This window comes from Schistocerca cancellata, chromosome 11 (genome assembly GCF_023864275.1).
Source record: "Schistocerca cancellata isolate TAMUIC-IGC-003103 chromosome 11, iqSchCanc2.1, whole genome shotgun sequence".
NCBI classification, from domain to species: Eukaryota; Metazoa; Arthropoda; class Insecta; order Orthoptera; family Acrididae; genus Schistocerca; species Schistocerca cancellata.
Genome location: NC_064636.1, coordinates 24,097,716 through 24,124,230, shown reverse-complemented (window position 1 = coordinate 24,124,230; position 26,515 = coordinate 24,097,716). Strand labels below are relative to the sequence as shown.

At 41.4% G+C, this 26,515-nt stretch overlaps 2 protein-coding genes across 3 annotated transcripts in view; one reads left to right on the top strand and one right to left on the bottom strand.

Moving 5' to 3' along the window:
• The window catches only part of LOC126108847 (uncharacterized), a 246,408-nt gene extending 237,044 nt beyond the window's left edge, over nt 1–9,364 (top strand). Inside the window, exon 13 of the mRNA XM_049914214.1 lies at nt 9,085–9,364. Within this exon, the coding sequence (XP_049770171.1) occupies nt 9,085–9,178 (94 nt within the window). The 3' untranslated portion in view covers nt 9,179–9,364. The remainder of the gene's footprint in view (nt 1–9,084) is intronic.
• Nucleotides 1–26,515, bottom strand: part of LOC126108943 (zinc finger protein 354A-like) — a 120,586-nt gene that overhangs the window by 32,206 nt on the left and 61,865 nt on the right. For both annotated transcript variants that reach the window (XM_049914324.1, XM_049914323.1), the window contains exon 3: nt 6,988–7,068. In XM_049914324.1, the coding sequence (XP_049770281.1) occupies nt 6,988–7,062 (75 nt within the window). In that variant the 5' untranslated portion in view covers nt 7,063–7,068. The remainder of the gene's footprint in view (nt 1–6,987; nt 7,069–26,515) is intronic.

Here is a 26,515-nt window from a genome sequence, read left to right as displayed (position 1 = left end):
TGGGCCGATAGCCCCTCCCTGGAGCAATTCACGAATTGCCGGTTAATTTAAACTTCTGAATCATTATATTGAGGTTGAAGTTCTTCTATCCATGTTTTCTTACAAATAAATTTTGTTTCTGGAGGGAGTCCACATTAAGCAAATTAAAATTACTTCTTTTCTTCTGCTACCCAGACACATTTTGCTGGAGTTTCAGCATCATCAGTGGGCTTTTACTTCCGTTCTATTAAGCAGGAAAAGAACTCTTTACTGTTGAATGCATACAAACTTGAGTTTTTAAATAAGTATTTACAAACTTGAAAATCAAACAAGGTTTTGTACATACATACACAACTTGCTACAAAAAATGGCTCTGAGCACTATGGGACTTAACTACTGACGTCATCAGTCCCCTAGAACTTAGAACTACTTAAACCTAACTAACCTAAGGACATCACACACATCCATGCCTGAGGCAGGATTCGAACCTGCGACCGTAGCGGTCACGCGGTTCCAAACTGACGCGCTTAGAACCGCACGGCCACACCGGCCGGCAACTTGCTACCATATGCTGCTGTTTTACTCGCTCTTATTGTTTTGCATTACATTTTTTTTAATTTCACAGTTTTTCATCTACAACCATATAGAACTTAATATAGAAAAGTTATTGATTTCAAAATTTTACGACTCAAGATTCTTATGGTTATGTCTAACATTAACTAACTCTATGTAGAACACTATGTCTTTGTGTCGGTGTTTGCAATATGTTTCACTTTTTCGGTTTCCCCTTTATCTTCAGTGTGAAGAACTGCATGCTGTAGCTTTCACTGTCACTGTTTACAAACTACAAAAACAAGATAGGCAGTGGAACAGCTGAATGTGATCGGGGAAGACATTTCCAATCTCTTTAAGGTGTATCTCATTTTTTATGTGTGTGTGTGTGTGTGTGTGTGTGTGTGTGTGTGTGTGTGTGTGTGAGGTTCTGTTTCAGAGATCATTTGTTTTCCTTCACTTATGACTTTTTGTGTTTGGCAGTTTTCTTCAATTATTAGTGTTCGTGAAAGGCCATTGCTGCTTTTGACAATTTTCAAGTTGGTATTGATGTTTGTTTGGCTGTGATTCATTTCCATAAAGTGTTCACCAAATTTTGAATGACAGCTGTTACTTTTTACGCTCTTCTGTTTTCTGTGTATCTAGTATTAAAGTTTCTACTTGTCTGTCCTACTTAAACTGATTTGAGTCTTAGAATGTTGGTTGGTAAATAACATATGTGTTGTGTTTGTCTGTGCTTGTATTGGTTACCCTTAGTTTTCTTTGTATCTAGTTATCTGTCCTGCCAATTTTTAGCTGTTGATTTTTGAGTAATTTGCCTATTCTTTGGGCTGCTTTGTTGTTGTAAGTGAGAATGTTCTATGAGGTGCGACAATAAAATAATGACACTTATTTTCTTTGCAAGATGTGGCAAACCTGCAGGCTTGCATAGGCACAATATCTTTGACCTTGGTCTATAAGTTGCTTCTAGTCAAAGTGGCACATGATGCAACTAATCAGTCATGAGTTGTGCTGTAATAAGTTAACACATGTTTGTGTCTCTTGTCACAGAAATGAAACCGCATAATATTGCACTACAGTATGCCATTTCTTTTTTCGTTAAATTCGGTGAAAACACGACGACAACTTACGGTAAGCTTCAGAAGACTTTCAGAGAGGAGGTTATGTCAAGAGCTCAAGTTCTTCCTTGGCACGAAATGTTTAGTGAAGGCAGAACAACGGAGGGGTATCTGTTGAGAGGCCAGACAAACATGCGGTTCCTGAAGAGGGGCAGCAGCCTTTTCAGTAGCTGCAGTGGCAACAGTCTGGATGATTGACTGATCTGGCCTTGTAACACTAACCAAAATGGCCTTGCTGTTCTGGTGCTGTGAATGGCTGAAAGCAAGGGGAAACTACAGCCGTAATTTTTCCTGAGGGCATGCAGCATTACTATATGATTACCCTCTTGGGTAAAATATTCCGGAGGTAAAATAGTCCCCCATTCGGATCTCTGGGCGGGGACTACTCAAGAGGACGTCGTTATCAGGAGAAAGAAAACTGGCGTTCTACGTATCGGAGCGTGGAATGTCAGATCCCTTAATCAGGCAGGTAGGTTAGAAAATTTAAAAAGGGAAATGGATAGGTTAAAGTTAGATAAAGTGGGAATTAGTGAAGTTCGGTGGCAGGAGGAACAAGACTTTTGGTCAGGTGAATACAGGGTTATAAATACAAAATCAAATAGGGGTAATGAAGGAGTAGGTTTAATAATGAATAAAAAAATAGGAGTACGGGTAAGCTACTACAAACAGCACAGTGAACGCATTATTGTGGCCAAGATAGACATGAAGCCCACGCCTACTACAGTAGTACAAGTTTACATGCCAACTAGCTCTGCAGATGACAAAGAAATTGAAGAAATGTATGATGAGATGAAAGAAATTATTCAGGTAGTGAAGGGAGACGAAAATTTAATAGTCATAGGTGACTGGAATGCAAGAGTAGGAAAAGGGAGAGAAGGAAACATAGTAGGTGAATATGGATTGGGGCTAAGAAATGAAAGAGGAAGCCATCTGGTAGTATTTTGCACAGAGCACAACTTAATTATAGTTATAAAAGAAGGTTGTATACATGGAAGAATCCTGGAGATACTAAAAGGTATCAGATAGATTATATAATGGTAAGACAGAGATTTAGGAACCAGGTTTTAAATTGTAAGACATTTCCAGGGGCAGATGTGTACTCTGACCACAATCTATTGGTTATGAACTGTAGATTAAAATTGAAGAAACTGCAAAAAGGTGGGAATTTAAGGAGATGGGACCTGGATAAACTGAAAGAACCAGAGGTTGTACAGAGTTTCAGGGAAAGCATAAGGGAACAATTGACAGGAATGGGGGAAAGAAATACAGTAGAAGAAGAATGGGTAGCTTTCAGGGATGAAATAGTGAAGGCACCAGAGGATCAAATAGGTAAAAAGATGAGGGCTAGAAGAAATCCTTGGGTAACAGAAGAAAAATTGAATTTAATTGATGAAAGGAGAAAATATAAAACTGCAGTAAATGAAGCAGGTAAAAAGGAATACAAACGTCTCAAAAATGAGATCGACAGGAAGTGCAAAATGGCTAAGCAGGGATGGCTAGAGGACAAATGTAAGGATGTAGAGGCTTGTCTCACTAGGGGTAAGATAGATACTGCCTACAGGAAAATTAAAGAGACCTTTGGAGAAAAGAGAGCCACTTGTATGAATATCAAGAGCTCAGATGGAAACCCAGTTCTAAGCAAAGAAGGGAAAGCAGAAAGGTGGAAGGAGTATATAGAGGGTCTATACAAGGGTGATGTAACTGAGGACAATATTATGGAAATGGAAGAGGATGTAGATGAAGATGAAATGGGAGATATGATACAGCCTTGGGAGAGCCAGTCCTGACAAAACTCTACCATCTGGTGAGCAAGATTTATGAGACAGGCGAAATACGCTCAGACTTCAAGAAGAATATAATAATTACAATCCCAAAGAAAGCAGGTGTTGACAGATGTGAAAATTACCGAACAATCAGTTTAATAAGCCACAGCTGCAAAATACTAACACGAATTCTTTACAGACGAATGGAAAAACTAGTAGAAGCCGAACTCGGGGAAGATCAGTTTGGATTCCATAGAAATGTTGGAACATGGGATTGGAATACTCTCTTTTAAATTCTGAAGGTGGCAGGGGTAAAATGCAGGGAGCGAAAGGCCATTTGCAATTTGTACAGAAAGCAGATGGCAGTTATTAGAGTCGAGGGGTATGAAAGGGAAGCAGTGGTTGGGAAGGGAGTGAGACAGGGTTGTAGCCTATCCCTGATGTTATTCAATCTGTATATTGAGCAAGCAATAAAGGAAACAAAAGAAAAGTTCGGAGTAGGTATTAAAATCCAGGGAGAAGAAATAAAAACTTTGAGGTTCGCCGATGACATTGTAATTCTGTCAGAGACAGCAAAGGACTTGGAAGAGCAGTTGAATGGAATGGACAGTGTCTTGAAAGGATGTAAGATGAACATCAACAAAAGCAAAACGAGGATATTGGAATGTAGTCAAATTAAGTCAGGTGATGCTGTGGGAATTAGATTAGGAAATGAGACACTTAAAGTAGTAAAGGAGTTTTGCTATTTGAGGAGCAAAATAACTGATGATGGTCGAAGTAGAGAGGATATAAAATGTAGACTGGCAATGGGAAGGAAAGCGTTTCTGAAGAACAAAAATTTGTTAACATGTAGTATAGATTTAAATGTCAGGAAGTCGCTTCTGAAAGTATTTGTATGGAGTGTAGCCATGTATGGAAGTGAAACGTGGACGATAAATAGTTTAGATAAAACAGAATAGAAGCTTTTGAAATGTGGTGCTACAGAAGAATGCTGAAGATTAGATGGGTAGATCACATAACTAATGAGGAGGTACTGAATAGAATTGGGGAGAAGAGGAGCTTGTGGCACAACTTGACTAGAAGAAGGGATCGGTTGGTAGGACATGTTCTGAGACATCGAGGGATCACCAATTTAGTATTGGACGGCAGTGTGGAGGGTAAATATCTTAAGAGGGAGACCAACAGATGAATACACTAAGCAGATTCAGAAGGATGTAGTCTGCAGTAGGTACTGGGAGATGAAGAAGCTTGCACAGGATAGAGTAGCATGGAGAGCTGCATCAAACCAGTCTCAGGACTGAAGACCACAACAACAACAACAACAACAACAACAACAACAGCATTACCAATACACTGCTGTGCACTGTTTGGATCTTACTACTGTTTCAAGTGTCTTCTTCTCAGGGTGATTGAGGAAGATGTTGGCTAGGAGTCCACTGAGTGGTGAGCCCAGTTACAGACAAACAGAATCACAAAATTAAAACGATAAAAGAGGGAGCACATAGCAAACAAAAACTAACAACTCATCCCTAACATGCAGACACATACAGACCATAAACACACAACAACACAAATGCACAGAACACACACAAGAACACATAAAAAAGTAAAGCCCAAAACAACATGCAGATCATAGTCTCACATCAATAAAGCAACCCACAGAATAGGTGACACATACAAAAATCAAGGGCTAAAAATTGCCTACAGACATAACTCAATACAGAGAAAACTAATGGCAATCAACACAAACACAACACATATGATATTTACCAACTGACACCTCAGGACTGCAAATCGATTTACAGGAGAGACAAGCAGAAACTTTAATACCAGATACACAGAACACAAAAGAGCATTAAAAAGTAGCAGCTGTCATTCTAAATTTGCTGAACACCATATGTTCAAGAATCACAGCCCAGAAAACATCAGTACTGACCTGAATATTCTCAAGTACAGCAACAGGCATCCAAAATAACTAATAGAAAACGGCCACACACACACACACACACACACACACACACACACACACACACACACACACACACAATACACATTTGGTTGTTCCACTTTCTATCTCATTTTTGTAGTTTGTAAACAGTGACACAAAGTTACATAGTGTTTTTCACAGTGAAAAAAGGAAAACCAGAAAAAGTAAGTGAAACACACTGCAAATGCAAACACACACACACAGCCTTCCACTAGACTTAATGTTAGGCCTAACCACAAGATTCCTAGTTATAAAATTTCAAAGTAAATGACTTTTCTACAGTAAGTTATTCACTGTTGATGACAAACTGTGAAAGGAAAACAAGAGTACTGCAAAACATACAAAACCAAGAAACCTATGGAATGTGATTGCAAGGTATATTTGCCTGTTTTTTAATTTGTAAATACTTTCTTAAAAAGTAAAATTGTGTGTGTACAAGTAGTAAACAGCATTTTTCCTGTTTAGCAGAAAGAAAATAAAACCCCACTGGTGATACTGAAACTTCAGTAAAATACGTTTTGGTAACATAAAAAAAGAAATAATTGTGTTTTTCTGAAGACAGACTGCCTCCAAAAACGAATTTATTTTATATCTATCTTCAACCCTGGTATGGAATCACGACATCTTCATATTCCTTTAATACATCAATACTCGCAAAGAGTGGCAGCAGTATTACAGTTGTTTTGGTAAAACAACTTTATAAGTAATGCCCTGCTCAGCTTCTCCAGACCTATGTCAATTGTCTGCAGCTGCAGTGCACACAGCGTCTGTTTTTCAACCCTACGTCACCATACCAGTACCGGTGTCTAACAACAAGCCACCACACTAACACCAAAAAGAATGCAAATCTTGCAGTGCACAGTCTCAATATCATTCTTATAAAGTTGGGTATCCATATGGTAAACAGTCTTCTATCTACACTGACTCAAGTAGTAAAGTTTAATTAAAATCAACTTGTATGTACTGAGTGTTTCCAAAGCATCAGCAGCAGATTATTCTGACATTTCAGTGAATATCTGGCAGCAATTTCTGCAATATTTTAACAATGCACTACCTCATACAGTACAGACTGGAAACTACTGGCAGCATGAATTGGGAGCTCATACTGTTCCTCCTTACATCCCTGACCTTATCCCTTACATTTTTTGTTTGTTGCGATGAGAGAAGCCATGATGGCATTGAATTCAAAAGCAATGAAGAGGTAAAGAAATAAGTACAAAACTACCTTTGAGATCACAGTAAAGAATTCTTAACTGAGGGGATAAGAAGAACCATTAGAGGAAGATGGGACAAATATGTAGAAGTTGGTGGACATTACACAGAAAAGTAGAGATAATACTTTATTGATCTAATCAACTTGTTTTGTTGTACAGTTTTTTGTCTGTTTGGTTACTGGGTGACCCCATATCTGGTCTAACATGAGAGAAGATGTGCCCGACAGCACTTAAAAGATACACCCAATTTTGTGTGTGTGTGTGTGTGTGTGTGTGTGTGTGTGTGTGTGTGTGTGTGTGTGTGTTTTGTATGATATATACATAAAATGTGAAGTGCAGGACAGGTAAGAATTCTCATATATAATGGTACTTACAGGTTCTTCGTTGGGTGTAAGAGGAACCAACAATGCAAACACTGGCTTCATGTCATTCTGTACTTCACTCTCCATGGACTCCTGCAACCAGAAGCATTTACTTATGGCTTTCTGAGGCACTTAAAAGACACACGTATAGAAGGGGAAAGTGATAGTGGTGCACAAATTACTATCCCTTGTGGAGTATAGATGTAGTGTATATGTAGAAGTAATAACAGAATGTAAGATCCAATATAAACCAAGGGTTCACATGAAACCACCCAGATTTCCCAACGCAATTTTCTAAAAAAAATTTATGAGACATAGATACTTAGAGTTTGTGACATCACATAAACTAAATCGAAATGTTTTGTACAAAAAAATTAACACACTTCCATATGGGCTCCTTCCATAAACAGTAAAGTATGTGTGGGGTGATGGAGGCTATTGCATCCACAATTATTTTGCAGAGATCATTAAAGGCATGTACAGATGAAGGCATACATAGTGAATTTCTCATAATCCCATAGGAAGAAAACCAGAGGCGTTATGTCAAGAGACTGTGGTGGCCACTTGGTGGAAATGTTTGGTCTTGGAAGACATGGACATACAAACTTCAGTGCAGTGCTCCACTAGCCCAACAGATCATCACATCTGGCTGTAGGGGAAGAAGCTGAGAAGTAGCTAATTTCTCAAGCATTTGCTAATAAATGGTTCCTGTTACTGTTTGCTCAATGAAGAAAAACGATTGAACTACACTCTCTTCCACTAGAGCACACCACACATTCATCTTTTCTGTGCCTCTGACATGTCCCAAAATCTTTGGGGATTTTCCAGGCCTCTGATGCAAATGCTGTGGCAATTAATCTTCTCACATGTAAGGAAGGTTGCTTCATTAGTGAAAACAACATTCCCTAGATAGTTGAGTTTTTGCCTGATCTGGCCCAACATCTTAACAGCAAATTTGTGGCAAAGGTGCAAGCTTTTTGCTTCAATGCTTGCACAATTTGAAATTTGTAGGCATGCAAGTTAAATCATTTATGCAGCCATCCTCCTCTGTCAATCCTATCTGATAAGGATCCTATATCACACAATAATGAACCACAAGGGGATGGACAAACTTAGTGTATGCAATCTCTTTAGTAGATCTGTTGAACCTTTTCATTGCTTTGCCAATAAAGCACAGTCTTTGGTTTGTCGTGCCCACAATATTTTCTATGTGACAGTTTTTATTTAAGATTTTTGTAATTGTAGTCCCTGTATACCTATAAGCTTTAAATTTGTGATTTATCATGTAACTGAAATTAAACTAGATTGTTACAGTACTTATGTGAAGAGCATCATTTTTTTATTGTTTAATGATCAACTGCCAATTTTCACAACATACAGATACCGTGTCTAAATAATTTTGCAATTCAATTTGATCGTCTGATGATTAACAGGCAAACATAACCACCACCACCACCACCACCACCACCTGCAAACAATCTAAGCAGGCTGTTTAGATTGTCTCCTAAATGATTTATGTACAATAGGGGCAACAGAGGGTGTATAACACTTCCTAGGAGAACACTAGATTTCACTTTTGTTTAAATAGTTGGCTTCCTATCAGTCATTATGAATTGGCCTTTCTGATAGAATAAAGAATCCATCACAGAACTGACAATACTTCATATGCACCCAATCTGATCAGAAGCCACTTGGGAGGAAGAGTATCAAAAGCCTTCTGGAAATCTAGAAATATGGAATCAATTTAAGATGCCCTGTTGATGGTCATAATCACTTCATGTGAATAAAGAACCAGTTGTGCCTCACAGAGATGATACAGTCTAAATCCACGCTGGTTATAAGTAAATAAACCATTTTCTTCCAGGTATTTCATAACATTATAACACAATATTTCTTCAAGGAGATGGGACATATGTGCTGCATAAGGTAAGAGAGTATGGGCTGCAGTACTGGTACGATTTTGTGGTTACGCACAACTATCCAAAAGGTGGAGACGACTCCAACTACACATACAAAAAAGGAATTAAGATATACAAGTGGCACTCATAAACATTTAATCATTACCTCAAAGAAATAAACTTATACAGCGAATTTTTTGTTTGTTTGCAGGTACATCCCTACACTACAGTACCATAGCACACTACTAGAGCAGCCAATTCAGACAGATAAGGAATTTGTCTACATCAGCCTGACATTACTCTGACATTTTTGCTGCTGCCAAAAATGAATTATTGCATTATACAGCTGCTCAGTTCTTCTTGGCTCCTATAGTTGCTTATTGTGGTATAGGGATTTCAATGTGCACCAGGACTGTAGACATGTACTCAGAAACAAACTAACAATTAATTACTTCACTTCATTTTTTCAAGATAATAACTGAATTTTTAAGAATACTTCTTGTACTTAGCATAGCATGTAGATACAGATGCAGATGTTGAATGAAGGTTAATCATGAGTGTTTACATGCAGTGGATGGCTATAGCTCAAACACAAATATAACATTAGGAAGACAATTACTTTGCTCTGAAATTACTTTGCACTGAAATCTCAAAAAAAGGAGTGCACTATTTTATGAGGACAACAACTTTTTAGTAAAAAGTTTACTGAAGGCTGTCTTATTACACACTGAGTGGTCCAAAAGCAATGGGTAGTAACTGGGTGACATTTCGGTCATTGTATGCAGAATACTACGCAATGCATCGATCTCCATAGGGTCCTAATAGCAATGTGTTTCTGCTGCCCCACATTCAGACTAGTAGCAATCTGACCCACGGTAGACTGTTTATAGTCCTGTACGTCCAGCGGAGGTACCGTATTTACTCGAATCTAAGCCGCACTTTTTTTCCGGTTTTCGTAATCCAAAAAACCGCCTGCGGCTTAGAATCGAGTGCAAAGCAAGCAGAAGTTATGAAAAATGTCGGTACATGCCGCCACAACTAACTTCCGCCGCCGAATATATGTAGCGCTACGCAGGCATGCTTTGTAGGCACACGGATAAATACTGGCGCCAAAATCTCAGCGTCAGGAAATAAATTTTAAAAAAAAGTGGAAGACGAGCTTTTTTTTCTCCGCCGCGAGTTTCGACCACTGCATTTTCATACATTATCCAACGAAGTAAATACAAATTCCGTATTGTTCATCTTCGAATGTAACACAATTTCAGTGTACTACGAAAATCTGACTGGCAAGACTGTTTGGGATGTTTGTCAATATGGCCAACTCTACGTTCTGAATTTTTTCCTATCTGTGAGAAGAGATGGTTGCTAATAGGAACCTGATGAAATTTTAATCATATACAGTATTCTCTTCACCATAAGAATTATACGAATATAAACATTTTGCCATGTATTCTTTCGTGTTTACTGCTATCTCATTTAAATCCTGTCTGCCTAATAAACTACGAAACTAGAGTGAGACAACAGCAAACGCGGAAGAATATACGTATCGTGTCATGTTTATATTCGTATTATTCTTATGCCTAATAGTGATACAGTCAGAAATGAAGCACGGCAAGTGACTAGATTTTTAAATCTAAAATGACTCTAATTTCTGTGCAGAATTTGATGTAATAAAGAAGCGACCGCAAAGATTTTCAAACGGAGAAAAATTTTCGCCTAACTTTCGTTCAGAACATGTTCTATCATACGCAGTCTATTATTTGATTCTTGTTGATCATTATCAAAGAAAGCAGCAGTGTAAGTAACAACAAATTGTGGTCTCTTGCCATTGTTCCGCTAATGAGACGATTCCTCTTTTTTTTTTTCAATTGTACACGGCGGTAGCGCGCAACAAAAGCAAGCCGTGCCGCGACAGGCCGTAAACACGCACTATCAGAATGCGACAAACAATGCATGACACAGTGCAGTAATGCATTTTCAGCTTAAGAGTGACGCAAACACCTATAACAAAGAAAACGGCAATTATCAGATCAAAGCAAAATAAGCAATCGATTCAAACCAGACGAAGCACGTGAAAAAGGAAGGGCACCCGTATAAATTCGGACGGAGCGCCTGACGCATAGCAATGGCTACGTGGTAAAGCTTAACTGCTAAGCTTATACTCGAACCAAACTACTGTAGCTGTATCGTCATTCATTCGACCTAAATTGTGTCTCATATTACAATGGACAAACTTTGTTTTGATTTGGAGGTGCGGCCTAAAACTTTTCTCTCCCCTTGAATTTCGAGTCTCAAATTTCAGGTGCGGCTTAGATTCGGGAAATTTTTTTTTCCTTTATTTCGAGTCTCATTTTTCAGGTGCGGCTTAGATTCGAGTGCGGCTTAGATTCGAGTAAATACGGTAATGTGACATCCATTTATTAAAGATTAATGGTTATTCTGTATCACAATTTATGCATGTGGAAACACAGCCCCTCTGCTAATGAGTATCCACTGAAAAGGTTGTCAACCATTGAATCACAAATTATTGTTTAATCTCTGCGTGTCTTACAACTATCACCACCCCATGTTCAGTTTTTATCAACTAGTGACATGCTGCCATACTAACCCTTTGACTGCTGCGGATGTGTTAACTCTTCATGCCTCGCCGTTCCTCTGGCGCGTCTGATGTGTATACAGATGGCCGGCCTTGGGTCTTCCCTACAGTCCTAAGGACGTATTTACAAGTCCCGCACCACCAGCCGAACCACAGCTAGGGACGAGTTTAGGCGCGCTGAGTCACAGCTACCTGAATGCTATGGACATGTATACACAAAGAGACGTCTTTCTGCCCTGCTCTTCTAGTAGCTGTTCAGTGGTCTGACTGTGTTGTTCAAGAGTGCATATATTTTTGTTGTTGTGTTCACTCTTTGCAGAATTCGACTTAGATTCCTGTATTTTCGTCAGTTTTCTTGTTTTCTACGAGAGAAATGTCATGTCTCCGTGGTTGAACAGATAAAGAAATCCTGGATATGCTCACTAAGAGAGACAGTGAGCGTGAATTATCTGATGTTGCTAACAGAGATGAGTCTTCAACAGAATCTCGAAGCTGCAGCCCTCAGCCCTTTACAGAAGAGGGGAGAGCAAGAATTACAGTCAGCAGTACCACTGAATCTGGTGAATCAGAAAGTGACAGTGAAACGGTTCAGAAAAGAGAGCGCTTAAGTGACACATTTGACCGGAAAGAAACCGATTTCCAGCATTTAAGCTATACTTCGATGACTTGAGTTCAGGACACACATGTCAATTAGATATTGACCCAAGCATTCTTTCATTTTTTGTGATATTTATGTCTCAAGAACTGTTGCAATTTATTGCAGATGCAACAAATCGCTTTTATGTTAACACTCAAAAAAATACTACAGGCTTTGTGAATTCTTGACAGTCACAGTGGAAAGTCACTGGATTTGAGGAAATGTATTGTTTTGTTGCTGTTTGCCTTCTAATGGCGCAAGTTAAGAAGTTAAAATTAAGTGATTATTGGTCCACAGATACACTTCTGAACACAACAGTTTTCAGCGAAATTATGTCCCGAGACTGTTTTTGTCTACTTCTGAGAATGTTACACTTCAGTGACAACTCTGCGAGTACTGGAGGCGACAGTCTATTTAAAATTAGGACGACTGTTGACAAAGTTCGTAAGACGTTTCTTAATTCATTTCGCCCACATCACAAACTTTGTATAGATGAAAGTCTCTTGCTGTTCAAAGGACGATTATCTTTTCAGCACTTTATTCCAACTAAGCGAAGTAGATTTGGAATAAATACATTTCTACTGTGTGACTGTCAGAGTGGGTACATTTTAGATTTTATTGTACATACAGGCGCAACAACAGAAATTGGATTCCACACTTTGGGAAAAGTGGTGACATAGTGACAACTCTTATGGGACCATACTTGGAACAGGAACATATAGAATGTGTCAGTAACTGGTACTCAAGCCTGGACCTGTTCCTCTGGCTTCACAACCATGGAACAGCAGCATGTGACACTGTTCGTAAGAACAGGCGCAACATACCAAAACTGCAGAAGAAATTAAAATGAGGAGAAACTGAGTTTAGGTCCACTGACAAGATCCTTGCTACCAAGTGGTGCAATAAGAGAGAGGTGTACATGTTGACTACAAGTCACGCAACACAAATGGTCGAAACAGAGAAGACTGAAAGAAATACTGGCAAAAAAATAAAGAAACTGCAATGTATTGTAGATTACGATTCGAGTATGGGTGCAGTTGACCGTCGTGACACGTTACTGAGCTCAGTGGGATCAGTGTGTAAGACTGTGAAATGCTATAAGAAATATTTTTTTCACATTCTGGATTTTGTGCATTCTAAATGCTCATGCTCTCCACTGGTCAGTCACAGGGCAAAAAATGGCACTCGCAGAGTTTCACCTTTCTGTCGTAAGGGCGATTGTAGAAAAATATGCTACAGAACAGAGAAAAGCTGGTAGGGGAAGGCACTACAATGAGGACAATTCTCTGTGATTCACAGGGAGACATTTTCCAGCTGTTATTGTGAGTGAACATTCGCAGAAAAATACGCTAATGTGCAGATCCGTTGTTTGCACAAAAAAGAAAGTGCGCTGGGAAACTAGATACCGATGCAAAACTTGCAATGTTCCATTATGTGTTGCACCCTGCTTTGAGACTTATCATACAAAGAAGCATTACTAATCATCGGGAACTAAATCTGAGAAAATTTATTGACGCTTCTGAATGAATTACTAAAAAAATGCAAAAATGTTATATAAATCTATTTTTAACTTCTCAAGTACCGGTCCAAAGGCTGGATTGAAAGGAAGGATGAGAAATAGATGCAATATGTGTAAAATTATTCAAATGAAGCCTGACTACTTCATATGTAGCAGTCTGCTGGCAAATGAACAGACTTGGTGATTGAGATGGCGGAATATCTGTACTGTAGCAAATGTAATTATGCCGAGTACATTGCACCAGTATAACAAAATACATTAATCTGTGTGTGACACATTATTAACACGCAACATGGACAGTTATATTCTTTTATTCTTGGTAGTACAAATGTAGATTACAATCGGTCTACTTGTACAAAACATGTTTTCCACAACTGATTTAAACGCCTTTGATCAACAAGAAACAACATGCCGAAGTTAAAATTCTTTTCTCAGTGCGATTTTTCTTGTTACTTTCCCTCTGTTGTTAGCCAATAATGAAAATTAAACTCATTGTTCTGGGGAGGGTAGGGGGCTTAAAATTTGTTGTTTGCATGTGGCTGGCTTTGAACCATTAATAGAAAATGGTATTAGAAAAAAAAGTATCAAATACACCTTGCTTTCATCTTTTCATAAAAATCAATATATTTTCGACTAATTTGTAGATTATTGTAAAATAGTAGGGGAATAAAATTTTTTATTACTTATCGTTGTGCAGTCAATCTATTGCACTCTAAATTTCATCTTCATCATGCGTTCACACTACTAGGTATGCTAACCCTAAGTTTACATTGTTTTCGGGGATGATTTCGCGCCCAACTTTCATTCCAGTTGTACAGCTTGGTATGTTTTATGGAGCATAGCTTTTTAGCAAAATCGGAACAAAAATACTGCATTTTTGACGATTTTACAAAATCTTCCATTTTGTGCACAGTTGCGAGAGACACTTGGAGTGTGGAGCGGTTTGCGCCTGATCGCGAGAGATAGAAATACTTCAGAGTGCCGACTTGTGAACTTGTGAGATTTCCGAGGTTTCTACAGAGAACGTAGTACGAATTTAGAAGTAAATATCTCGTGAGCTATGTTGTCGTTCATAACTAATTCCTTGCAGTAGGAATCTATTGTTTCCCTGTTATTCAACTTATATTTTATTTAACTGCTGGACCATCGATACCAATAAGTGTTTTGCAGAAACATACCACATTCTCAAAAGTACTTCTACTATCTTACTCATCATTTAAAGTCATTAAGATGGTACCTGCAGATTTTATTTAATTGAAACCTTTCATTTATAAATTTCTACGTTACATTCGCAGTTGCTGAGTGATAGGAACTTTTGACCATTCGATTCATGTGTATATTCATACTGAATACTATAGACTCAGCAGTATTTGGCCTTTAATGCAGCAACTACATGTTCCAGCCCCTAGACAACGAAAGCAGCCGAAACTTTTAATACTTCAACTCTGAGTCTGAGGGTACGTAGTTGAGGGCCACATCATTTCACATTTATTGTAAAGCCCGCAATTGGGGGTTTGTCCGTGATTTGTGCCCTGCAAAGTGGTAATTCCTTTGCTCTCTGTTATTCAGCGTACTATGCGAAGTGTAAAAAACCTTTGCAAAACCAGTAGAGATTTCTATCGAGTGAACGTCTCACAAAACACAGTGTGAGATCAGTGTTTTCCGCAGGTAGGTTTCTGGAAATAGTGAAATTACGCAGTAATTTTCACAACTAACACATGCTATCGAAAGAGGTCCTAATCTACCACGTTAAAGGCAATTTGCATGGGGGCTCAAAGTCTAAATAAGTTGAGTGCAGTGAACAGTAGCGGTTATGCATCTAATGGACAGCGGTATCTGGTACGATTGGAACACACCGTAATGGGCGGGATCTACGGTTACATCAGTCGACTTCTCCAGCGGCATATGCAGATCAACAGCAGTACCATGGCAGCTTCTTCGGGTTCTCCAGGGTAGTCATCAGTGTTGACTTCCACTACAAATGACAGCATCACCATGGCAGAGAGAGCCGTGTCAAATTAGATAAGTGCCTGCGCAAATAGTGAGATAGTGTTTGACTCTGAAATTCAAACTCCACTTATAGATCTCTCAAGTATGTGTAATTCTGAAAGCGGAAGTGAGCCAGTTAGCCCAAAATCAAAGCGTGGAAGTGTAACTAGTAAGAATTCAGGCAAGGGGAATGAATCAGCTAATGCAAATGATCCAGGGATTGGGACATAATATGAATACAAAGGCAAACAATATCAGTATAATTTGAACAGATATGGGCACAATGCGAACTGAAATAGGTTCTGCTGTGAAAGAGGAGGTTGAAAAAATTATGGGTAACCTTGAAAAGCAATTGATGATAAATTAAAATGTGTCCAAGTGGATATGGGGAAAATTACACACGAAGTAGTAATAGTAAAATATAAAATCGAATAAGTGGAAAAAGATCTTGGGGAGAAAAATGGATAAGATACAGACGGAACTTGGGGGCAAAGTAAGCGACTGTATAAAAGCACAAGATGCTCATAAAGGCTATATAAATTCAGCAATTAGTGACATTGCCAATCATGTAGCTGAGGGGGAGAAAGAAGTGGGCAAAATTAAAAAATTAAAGATAAAATAGAGCCCAGTATTACTAGTGAAAATGAATTTAAAAAACAAACGCAACAGATAAAAAGTGATTTAAATTCGTTAGCCTCCCAATAGGCTGCATCAGTTATAAATATCCCTTGGGCAAATACTTGATCTGTGAAATGCTACACAGATGACAGAAGATATCACCTAGTAAGTTTCATGGCTGCGTGTAGGGATGCCTTTGTTCATGGTATGTCGAACGAAGTGAAAATAAATTAAATTAAATGGCATCAGGAGAGAGACCCATGGTCTTGGGCAAATGTTAAACGTAGTTCGTTCAAATCATACGAAGATTTCGAAAAGAGTTTTTTGAATAAATTTTGGAGCGAGGAAAACCAGACATGGATCCAAAATGAATTCTTAAGTGGCCCGAGTTACAGGTACGGTAATGGGATGATGAGAGATTTTGCAAGCACTAACTTGGCAAGCTTGCATGTGAAACATCCATTGGTAGTTTTAACGGAAATCACCATATTAAAAAGGCAATTACCAGAAGAGTTGCAGTGGGATCTTGTCCACAGTCCATGTGATTCTGTGGATGAATTTCTAGAATTTGTAGAAAAATTAAAAAGGGCTTTGAAGTTCAAACCTCAGAGCAAATTGGGTGGTAGTTATCAAAATGGGAGTCCAAATAATCACCACCAAAACAATAATTGTGAGAGAAATCAAAGGAATTCTCAGGGAGATAGTAGCTGGAATGAGCAGAATGGTCGGAGAATGAACAGGAGTGATAACTTCCGTGAATGGGATCCAAGTAAACAACGCAGATTTGACGGGGGAAATTCGCGTGAAGTGCAATCGCGTAACAAATGGTCGGGAAACTGATGTTCGCCACACCTCAGGTCCGGGGATGGCGATCTGGAAAGGTGATGAAAAGGACTGCATATAATGGAAATGGGATAAATGTTGATAGGTTTGGAGAAAGGCAACAAATATGTAATATGGAGTATGTTAAAGAGGAAGGCTATATAGATGGCTCTTTCAATAAAAGCAGGCGTGAACGGCAGAAGCATAGATTTGTGAGAGATTTCAGTAAAAGTAATGTGAATAAATTTGCGGGGAATGAAGTAAGTTATGAATATGCAATGAATGAGAGTATGAATGGTGATGAATGGAAAGATTCAGTAGTTCAAAAAGAAGTTAAAGAGGAGATGAATTTTGTGAAAGCAAATTGTGTGGAGAGTTCTGAAGAGGTATTAGCAAATAGTAGCAATTGCAGTAAGGGAGGTGTTGTAGTAACAAGTATTTGTGAGTCAGTGAAAAGCATTGATGTTAGTGAAGGCAGCGTAGCTTTGGCCTCGCCAGCTGCAAGTGAGGGTGCTTGTGTGTGTGTCGGCGGAAAGCGTCAATGTTACCAAGGGAGGCTTAACAATGCTCTCCCCAGCAGTTGAAGGTAAAATGTATCTGCGGAAGTAGATGACTTCTGTTTAAAGGAACAGAGTAATAGTAATTTATGTAATGATGTAAAAGCTACTGGTACTTATACTTCTGAGGAAGGAATTTACGCATTTCTAGTCAAGAATGAAGGCAAAACGAAACTTATTGATGAATGTGTGAATCTAAAATGTTTGTCAGAATATGAATGTAAGAATGTATGTAAAGTAAGATCGCGGGTTAATGTGGCTGAAAAGGGTGCAGAAATGACAGTATGTGCTGACTTTTGTCCGATCACAGTGGAATTTAGCAAGTCTGGAAGTCCCAAAATCGTACGACAAGGTAGCAGCAATTTGTGTAATGTAGCGGTGGAGGATAAAGTTGTGTACAATTCACATAAAGTTAATTTGTCAACGGAGGAAAGTAAGGGCTCTGATGTGAATTTATGTAGTGATTTAAATGGTGTATCTGCAGATAAGATTGCTGAGATAAATATTTATGGTGATGATGGCTTAGGCATCGATGTATTATTTCAGGAATATAATGTGTTTAACAGTGAATTTATGTGTAATTTTGTTGAAGCTGCAAGTGTCGATATTTTGGAGGGGAGAAACAGTCAAGTTGTGCATGCTGTGGGTAGTGAATCGGCGAAATGTTTGGCAGAACTAACAGAAAATTTAGAAAGGGGTGAAGTAAATAGTGTGGATGGGGGTAGTTTGTGTAATGAAGTTCGTACAAATTGGTATATGAAGGAGAAGTGTGATTCTAGTGAGACAGATTGGCGTTGGTAAGGTAGAACGTTATGGTCATTGCTACCGCATATTTGGAAACAAGAGAAGTTTAAAATTGCTAAGGGTGTACAGAGAAAGGGTAGAAATGAAAAGTTGTTCTAATCTGTAATTAGTGGTGGTAATTTTGGAGGGATAATTTATGTGTTTATTTGGGGATTCATTAGTAATTTGTTAGTTTATTGTGGCACTGTACGTGTGCAAATGGGGGAAGTTTAAGCACTGAGGGTGTGTGGAGGTCAGTGACCTCTTGGATTTAAGTAAAACATGTATTGATTTGTGCTTTGTATAAGACTGTGGGAAAAAAATTTAGTGGTCAATTTGAAGGGTATTAAAATTGTAATTGTATGTGCACGCAATTTTTGGTGTGTGGAGGTAGGAAGGATTGATTAAAGTTGATTAAATAGAACTTGTGGGAATTCAAGCTTATTGTGATTCAGGTATCTGCCTTTTGACTTTGTTCCTAAAGTACTGTTTTCCTCTGGAGGGAATCTTTAGCGAGGATCCTGGTTGTTTTGGCAAATGGTTTGTTGAGTGGCCTTGTTTGTTGAGTGGTTTCTACTTTTGGTTCCATTGTAGACAGATTTGGTATGATAAACGGTGGAACTCTGAATTCAGAGGCAGACATGATTTCTGTGAGGCACTTGGTCAAAACACTAATGTGAGTTGATCAATACTTCCTGCTAAAATCCATGTGAGCGTGTGTAGTGCAACAGAAAAAATTAGTGCATGAAGGAGCCTTAGCACTGAGAGAGTGGCACAATAAGTGCTTACAAAATTGCGCATAAGTGAAAGTGCATTTAAAATTTTTATTTCTTGTCCAAAAACCTGATAGTGCATAACTGAAATGCAGGCATTTAATTAATATGACGTTTCATTCATAATCTGTGTTAGTATAATTTATTTCAAAATTCATACTGCTCCCACATCACTACAAAGATCTTGTAAGCACTATTAGTCTGGCGTTTTAATCAGCTAATTCTGTTATTTGAAATTTGTTTTATATGTACTAGTATGAACTGAAGGGTGCTACTTCTGAACATTCTGGCAAGCCAGAATGTTAAGTGGAGGTGTGTCAGGTACCAGGAGAGTTGTAGCGTCCTAGAAATATTCTAAGTTTGGAGTTGGCGTGGCCGTGTGGGGGCCCCTCGGCAGGCCGCGGCCTGGCAGCAACCACATGGTGCCGAACATTAGCTGATCATGAGGGGTACGTAGCCCCATCGCGTGGCTGGGAATTCCATGGGGACGCTGTGTCGATGAAGAGGACATGCCAAGAGTGCCAAAGATGCCGGACTTTGTGAAACCTTAATGGCAGACATTTCACAGTTCATATAGAAATTAATAGTAGCCAGGTGAATCATGATAGCTCAAAAAGAAACATGTACGTTACCATTATTTGCACAATGATTCTGATGGTGTAATCAGATTTTCACTATCGTTATCAATTTAAAGTTTAGTACCTGATGGTAAATTATACAAGTAACACCCAGCAATGAATTTCCAAAATCTAAACGGTTCATCCAATTTTGGCGATCAATGTCTCTTTAGAAAGCCATTAGTGTAAGCCTAAATTGGTATGAATTAAGGCATGTAACTTGAATAGTATGTGAGTTGTTGGAGGTCAAAGTGGCCGATTACTATCGACTACATCAGGCCATACGTACTCTATAGTTACACGAAAAACTGGTAGCAGCATGCTTACAAACGTTTTTATTCATCTATGTCTTTGTTTACATCGAGCTATATTATTCATGAAGAAACTGTTAAATATTTACTATGTTTTAGAAAGCACAGAGACATTAGGCTACTGGCCTACCTTCTGTTTCTATTCCATTGATACATGTTTATTTGATTTGTTTATATATTTGATAATGTGTGTTAGAGCTTGTTTGTGGTCCAGCCATAGGAATATTTATTTAATTTCAAGCCAGTTAAATGTAATTCCAATATTTCAAATGTGTTTCATTACGATTGTGAGTGTGCATTGGCTTGAAGACAGGGTGGGAGCGCTCTAGCCAATCACAGTGCTCGTTAATGTGGAGACTGGATGGAAGTGGGAGAACAGTATGGGAGAGGAGAGGAGAGTTCTGAACAGTACAGCAGAGGACATGGGGAGCACTGGACAGTACTGCATGAGGGACGCACGGTTACGAGAGAGACTTTGAGTGTGGAGCGGTTTGCGCCTGATCGCGAGAGAGAGAAATACTTCAGAGTGCTGACTTGTGAACTTGTGAGATTTCTGAAGTTTCTACAGTGAAGACGTAGTACGCATTTAGAAGTAAATATCTTGTAAGCTATGTTGTTGCTCATAACTAATTCCTTGCAGTAGGAATCTATTGTTTCCCTGTTATTCGACTTACATTTTATTTAACTGCTTGACCATCGATACCAATAAGCGTTTTTCAGAAACATACCACGTTCTCAAAAGTACGTCTACTGTCTTACTCATCATTTAAAGTCATTAAGATAGTACCTGCAGATTTTATTTAATTGAAACCTTTCTTTTATAATATTCTATGTTACATTCACAGTTGCTGAGTGATAGGAACTTTCGATCATTCAATTCATGTGTATATTCATATTGCATACTGTAGACTCAGCACTATTTGGCCTGTAATGCAGCAACTACGTATCCCATCCCCTAGACAATGGAAGCAGCCTAAAAGCATATCAGGCAGAGCAAACGTCTGCCTGAGTGGAGTTAAAAGTGGGCAGTCCAACAATATGTGGACCACGCTCAAAGCTGACATGCAGCAACATAAAGGTGGGTCGTCGCGGCACTATAAATAGCTGAGTGTTATCCAGGTGTGGCCAATGCGCAGCCGACACAGGACGTCCTTGTGAGGGACCTGTAAGGAGGAGCGCCACGCACCTGCAGCCTCCTTGATGGCACGAAGTTTGTTGGGTGAAGGAAGGGTGCACCATTTTTCACCCCAGGTGCGAAGTACCTTCAGCTGCAAAACTGACCTGAGGTCACTCTCTGAAAGGACAATCTACAAGGCTGGTGCACCAACAGCCTGTTTGGCCAGCGTGTCAACACGTTCATTTCCAAGGATGCCGACATGACCCGGGGTCCACACGATGACCACAGAGCGGCCGCAACGCGCAAGAGTATGGAGGGTCTCCTGGATAGCCATAACCAGACGAGAGTGAGGGAAACACTGGTTGATAGCTCGTAAACCGCTCAGGGAGTCACTAAAGATAAGTAAGGACTCACCTGAGCAGGAGCGGATATACTCTAGGGCGCAAGAGATGGTGACCAGCTCGGCAGTGAAAACATTGCAGCCAGCCGGCAATGAGTGTTGTTCATAATGATGCCCCCGGATAAGAGCAGAACCAACATGACCAGCAACGATTGAACTGTCAATATAGACGACGTCAGAGCCTTGAAACTCGGCAAAGATTGAAAGAAAGCAGCGGCGGATGGCCTCAGGAGGAAGCGGCGGAGGGCCTCGGGAGGAACTGAGTCCTCTGGGCCCTGTGCAAATCGAGCCAAAGGCATACCTCACAGGGCTATACGCAGAGGGACCCAGAAAAGAGGTGGAAGAGGGAAAACCACAAGCCCAGAGAGAAGAGCTCTGATGCAAACTGCGATTGTACACCCTGGCCAGGGCCACCAGAAGATGGACAACTGACAGAGAACAGGAGACTATAATTGGGATGCCTGGGCAAGCTACAAATGTGTGTGGCATAAGCGGCCAGTAATTGTTGGTGCCGGAACCGCAATGGAGGGACACCTGCCTCCACAAGTATGCTATTGACAGGGCTGGTCTAGAAAGCTCCAGTGGCAAGTCCGATCCCGCTGTGAAGGATGGGGTCCAGCAACCGCAATGTGGAAGGGGGAAGGTGATGCCGAACCATAAGCCAGGCTCCCATAATCTAGACGGGACTGAATTAACATCTGGTATAGCCGTAGAAGGGTAGACCGAGTGGCACCCCAGCTGGTGTGACTCGAGCAATGAAGAGCGTTAAGATGCAGTCAGCACGTTTGTTTAAGCTGATGAATATGAGGCAGCCAAGTCAACCAGGTATCAAAAACCTTCCAAAAACCGATGCGTCTCCACCACAGCAAGAGGTTCGCCATCAAGAACCATGGCTCAGGGTGAACAGTGCATTGCCAGCAGAAATGCATAATGCAGGTCTTGGCAGCCGAAAAATGGAAGCCATGTGCTACAGCCCAAGACTGAAACTTGCGGATAGCACTCCACAGGTGCCGTTCAGCAGCTGGAATGCCAGTGGAGCTATAGTATAGGCAGAAGTCCTCAGCATACAAGGAAGCTGAGACAGACATTCCCACCACCACAGGCAGCCCGGTACTTACAATTAAAAAGAGGCAGACACTTAAGACAGATCCTTGCGGTATCCCATTTTCCTGAACTCAGGAGGGACTATGGGTGGCCGCAACTTGCACGTGGAAGGAAAGAAGCGACAGAAAATTTTGTATGAAAAATCGGGAGCAGACCCCGAAGACCCCAACCATCAAGCGTAGAGAGGATGTGATGTCGCCAAGTCATATTGTATGCCTTCTGCATGTCAAAAGAGACGGCAACCAGATGCTGATGGCGGGCAAAGGCCATATGGATGGCCGACTCCAGGTACACCAGATTATCGGCAACAGAGCGGTCCTTACGGAACCCACTCTCAGACAAAGCCAGAAGGCCCCGAGAATCAAGTAGCCAACTCAACCTACGGCTCACCATGCATTCGAGCAATTTGCAAGAATGTTGGTGAGGCTAATGGGGCGGTAGCTGTCCACCTCCAGTGGGTTCTTGCCAGGTTTCAACATGGGGATTATGATGCTTTCTTGCCATTGCGACAAAAGCTCACCCTCAACCCACATATTGTTGTAAAGGTCTAGGAGGCCTCGCTGGCAGTCCACCGACAGGTGTTTGAGTATCTCACAGTGGATGTGATCTGGCCTGGGAGCTGTATCAGGACAAGCGGCTAGGGCACTGTCGAATTCCCACTCACTGAACAAAACATTGTAGGATTCAGGATGGCACATGTGAACTGAAAGGCTCCAACGTTCCAACCGTTCTTTTAGGGAGCGGAAGGCCAGTGGGTAATTCGCAGAAGCAGAACTCTTAGCAAAATGCTCCACTAAGCGGTTTGCAAATGTGTCGGAGTCGGTACAGACTGCTGCATTCAGGGAAAGCCCAGGGTCGCAGACAGGGGTCCAATAGCCATAGAGTCCCCTAATGTTTGCCAAAACCTGTGATGGAGAGGTACGGGGGCCAATGGTGGAGACATACCTTTGCCAGCACTCCTGTTTGTGTTGGCAAATGAGGTGGCGGGCTCACGCACGGAGCCATTTAAGGGCGATGAGGTGTTCCAACGAGGGATGCCACTTGTGACACTGGAGTGCCCGCCTGCGATCTCTAATCGTCTCTGCGATCTCAGGCAACCACCAAGGCACAGTCCTCCGTCGACGGGACCCAGAAGAAAAGGGAATGGCAGATTCTGTGGCAGTAATGATGCCGGTGGTGACCGAATGAACCACCGCATAAATGTCGCCATTGGAAAGAGGCTCAATAGTGGCAATGGAGGTGAACAAGTCCCAGTCACCCTTATTCATAGCCCACTTGCAGGGGCGCCCAAAAGAGTGACTCTGTGGCAGTGACAGAAAGATCGGAAAGTGGTCACTACCACACAAGTTGTCACGCACACTCCATGGGACAGATGGTAATAGGCTAGGGCTGTAGATCGAAAGGATGACTGAGTACGTGCCATGGGCCAAACTGAAATGTGTGAAGGCACCATTATTCACAAGGGAAAGGTCGAGCTGTGCCAATACTTGTTCAATGATGCTGCCTCGGTCTGTTGTCACTGATCCACCCCACAGAGGGTTATGGGTGATGAAGTCGCCCAGTAATAGAAAAAGTGGCAGCAACTGGACTATCAGCGCAGCCAGGACATGCTGCAGGACATCACCACTCAGTGGAAAATAGAGACTGCACACAGTAAGAGCCTGAGGCATCCACACCTGAACAGTGACAGCCTCTAAAGGTGTTTGTAGAGGGACAGACTCACTGTAAAGCGAGTGAAGGACGCAGATGCAGACACCACCAGATACCCTCTCATACGCTGCCCAGTTCGTATAATAACCCCGATAGCCACAGAGGGTGGGGGTTCACATTGCCGGAAACCAAGTTTCTTGAAGAGCAATGTCGAGGAAAGGGTGAGGGCTGAGAAGTTCTACTGGAGGATGACATTGTCCATGGCCAAGAAAGGCATGAAGGGACCAGGGAGGCAGATTACACCGTTGGGTCACCTGCTACCACTGACTGAGTACCTGTGCTAGTGACATCTATTGTGTCTGCAAGATCTAGGTCCTCAGCACACACTACAATCTCTACCTCGCCCTCAGTCACAGAGCTTGTAGGGTGCGGTGGGGAGGGTGTCACTGCAAGTTCCTTTGTCTTAGAAGTCTTCTTGGACTTTTCTCGCTGCTCCTTGGGTTTCACTGGCTGGGAGCACTTCACCGATTCAGTCTTCGGGACTGGGAGGATTGCAAAGCCCTAAGACCAGCTGCTGTCAGGTGTCATCCTTCCCACTTGTGGAAACCTGGGAAGGGAGGGACCCAAGGGACCCCTTGCGAGCGAGAGGAGCTGAAGAAGTTAGACACTTCTCCGGTTTAGAAGGGGATGGATGTCACCTATGTGGGTGCGAGGGTGTTGTTCCCGAGGTAGGTGGCACAGGAGCAAGATGGTGGGTAGTGCCCCCCATGGGCAAGGGGGCATCTGGAGCTGTACGGCTCTGTGAACCAACTGGAATTCGCTGAACTGATAGGGCTATCATTGCTGAAGTAGTGTTGGCATATGAGGAAGTCATTCGCACAGGATGGAGTCATTCATATTTCCTCTTAGCCTCAGTATAGGTCAGTCGGTCCAGGGTCTTATATTCCATGATTTTCTGCTCTTTCTGTAAGATCCTGCAGTCTGGTGAGCAAGGTGGATGATGCTCTCCGCGATTGACACAGATGGGACGCAGGGCACATGGAGTATTGGGATGTGATGGGCATCTGCAATCTTGACATGTGAGGCTCGAAATACAGCGGGAAGACATATGGTCGAACTTCCAGAACTTAAATCACCGCATCAGCGGAGGGATATAAGGCTAGACATCACAGTGGTAGACCATCACCTTGACGTTCTCCAGTAATTTATGACCCTCGAAGGCCAAAATGAAGACACCAGTAGCAATCTGATTATCCTTCAGACCCCGATGAATGTGCTGGACGAAATGAACACCTCTACACTCTAAGTTGGCGCACAGCTCGTCATCAGACTGCAAAAGGAGGTCTCTATGGAAAATAATACCCTGGACCATACTTAAACTCTTATGGGGTGTGATGGTAACTGAAACATCCCCCAACTTGTCACAAGCAAGTAACCTTCATGACTGGGCAGAGGATGCCATTTTTATCAATACTGACCCAGAGCGCATTTTGGACAAGCCCTCCACCTCCCCAAACTTGTCCTCTAAATGCTCTATGAGGAATTGAAGCTTTGTTAACATGAAAGACTCACCATCAGCTCTCGTACAAACTAGGAACTGGGCCAAATGAGTGTCACTGCCATCCTGAGCCTTACGCTCCTCCCACGGTGTGGCCAGGGAGAGGAACGATTTGGGATCATATTTCTGAGCATTGAATTGAGCCCGAGAATGCTTAGAGACTGCTGGCAGCTGGCCACCAGCAAGAGATGATGTACCACGCTTCATTGTGGATCATCCGCCCCGATGCCACCCACTCTGACCAAGGGCCCTCCCCACGGGTGCCACCCAGCCTCAGCAAGGGCCACCTGGCAGGATGGCCATTGCCAGGAGTCCTGATGCCCCAGGGAGATAGGCATCTAATCCTTGGCATATGTGGGGAGTTAACAGCGCAGGCATCATCAGAGCAATCCCTGTGTGGTCAGGGGGCTACAACCAACAGGGTACATGGCAGCTCCACCACAATGGCCTGGCTACTGTGCTTGATATTAGATGCAAGAAAGTCCATGGCCATTGTCTCCGCGAAAAGCAACACTGCACAGTGCATGGTGGAAATCAAACCCAGGAATGTATCCTCACCCAAGAGATGGAGAACGAGCGGGACATCAATGC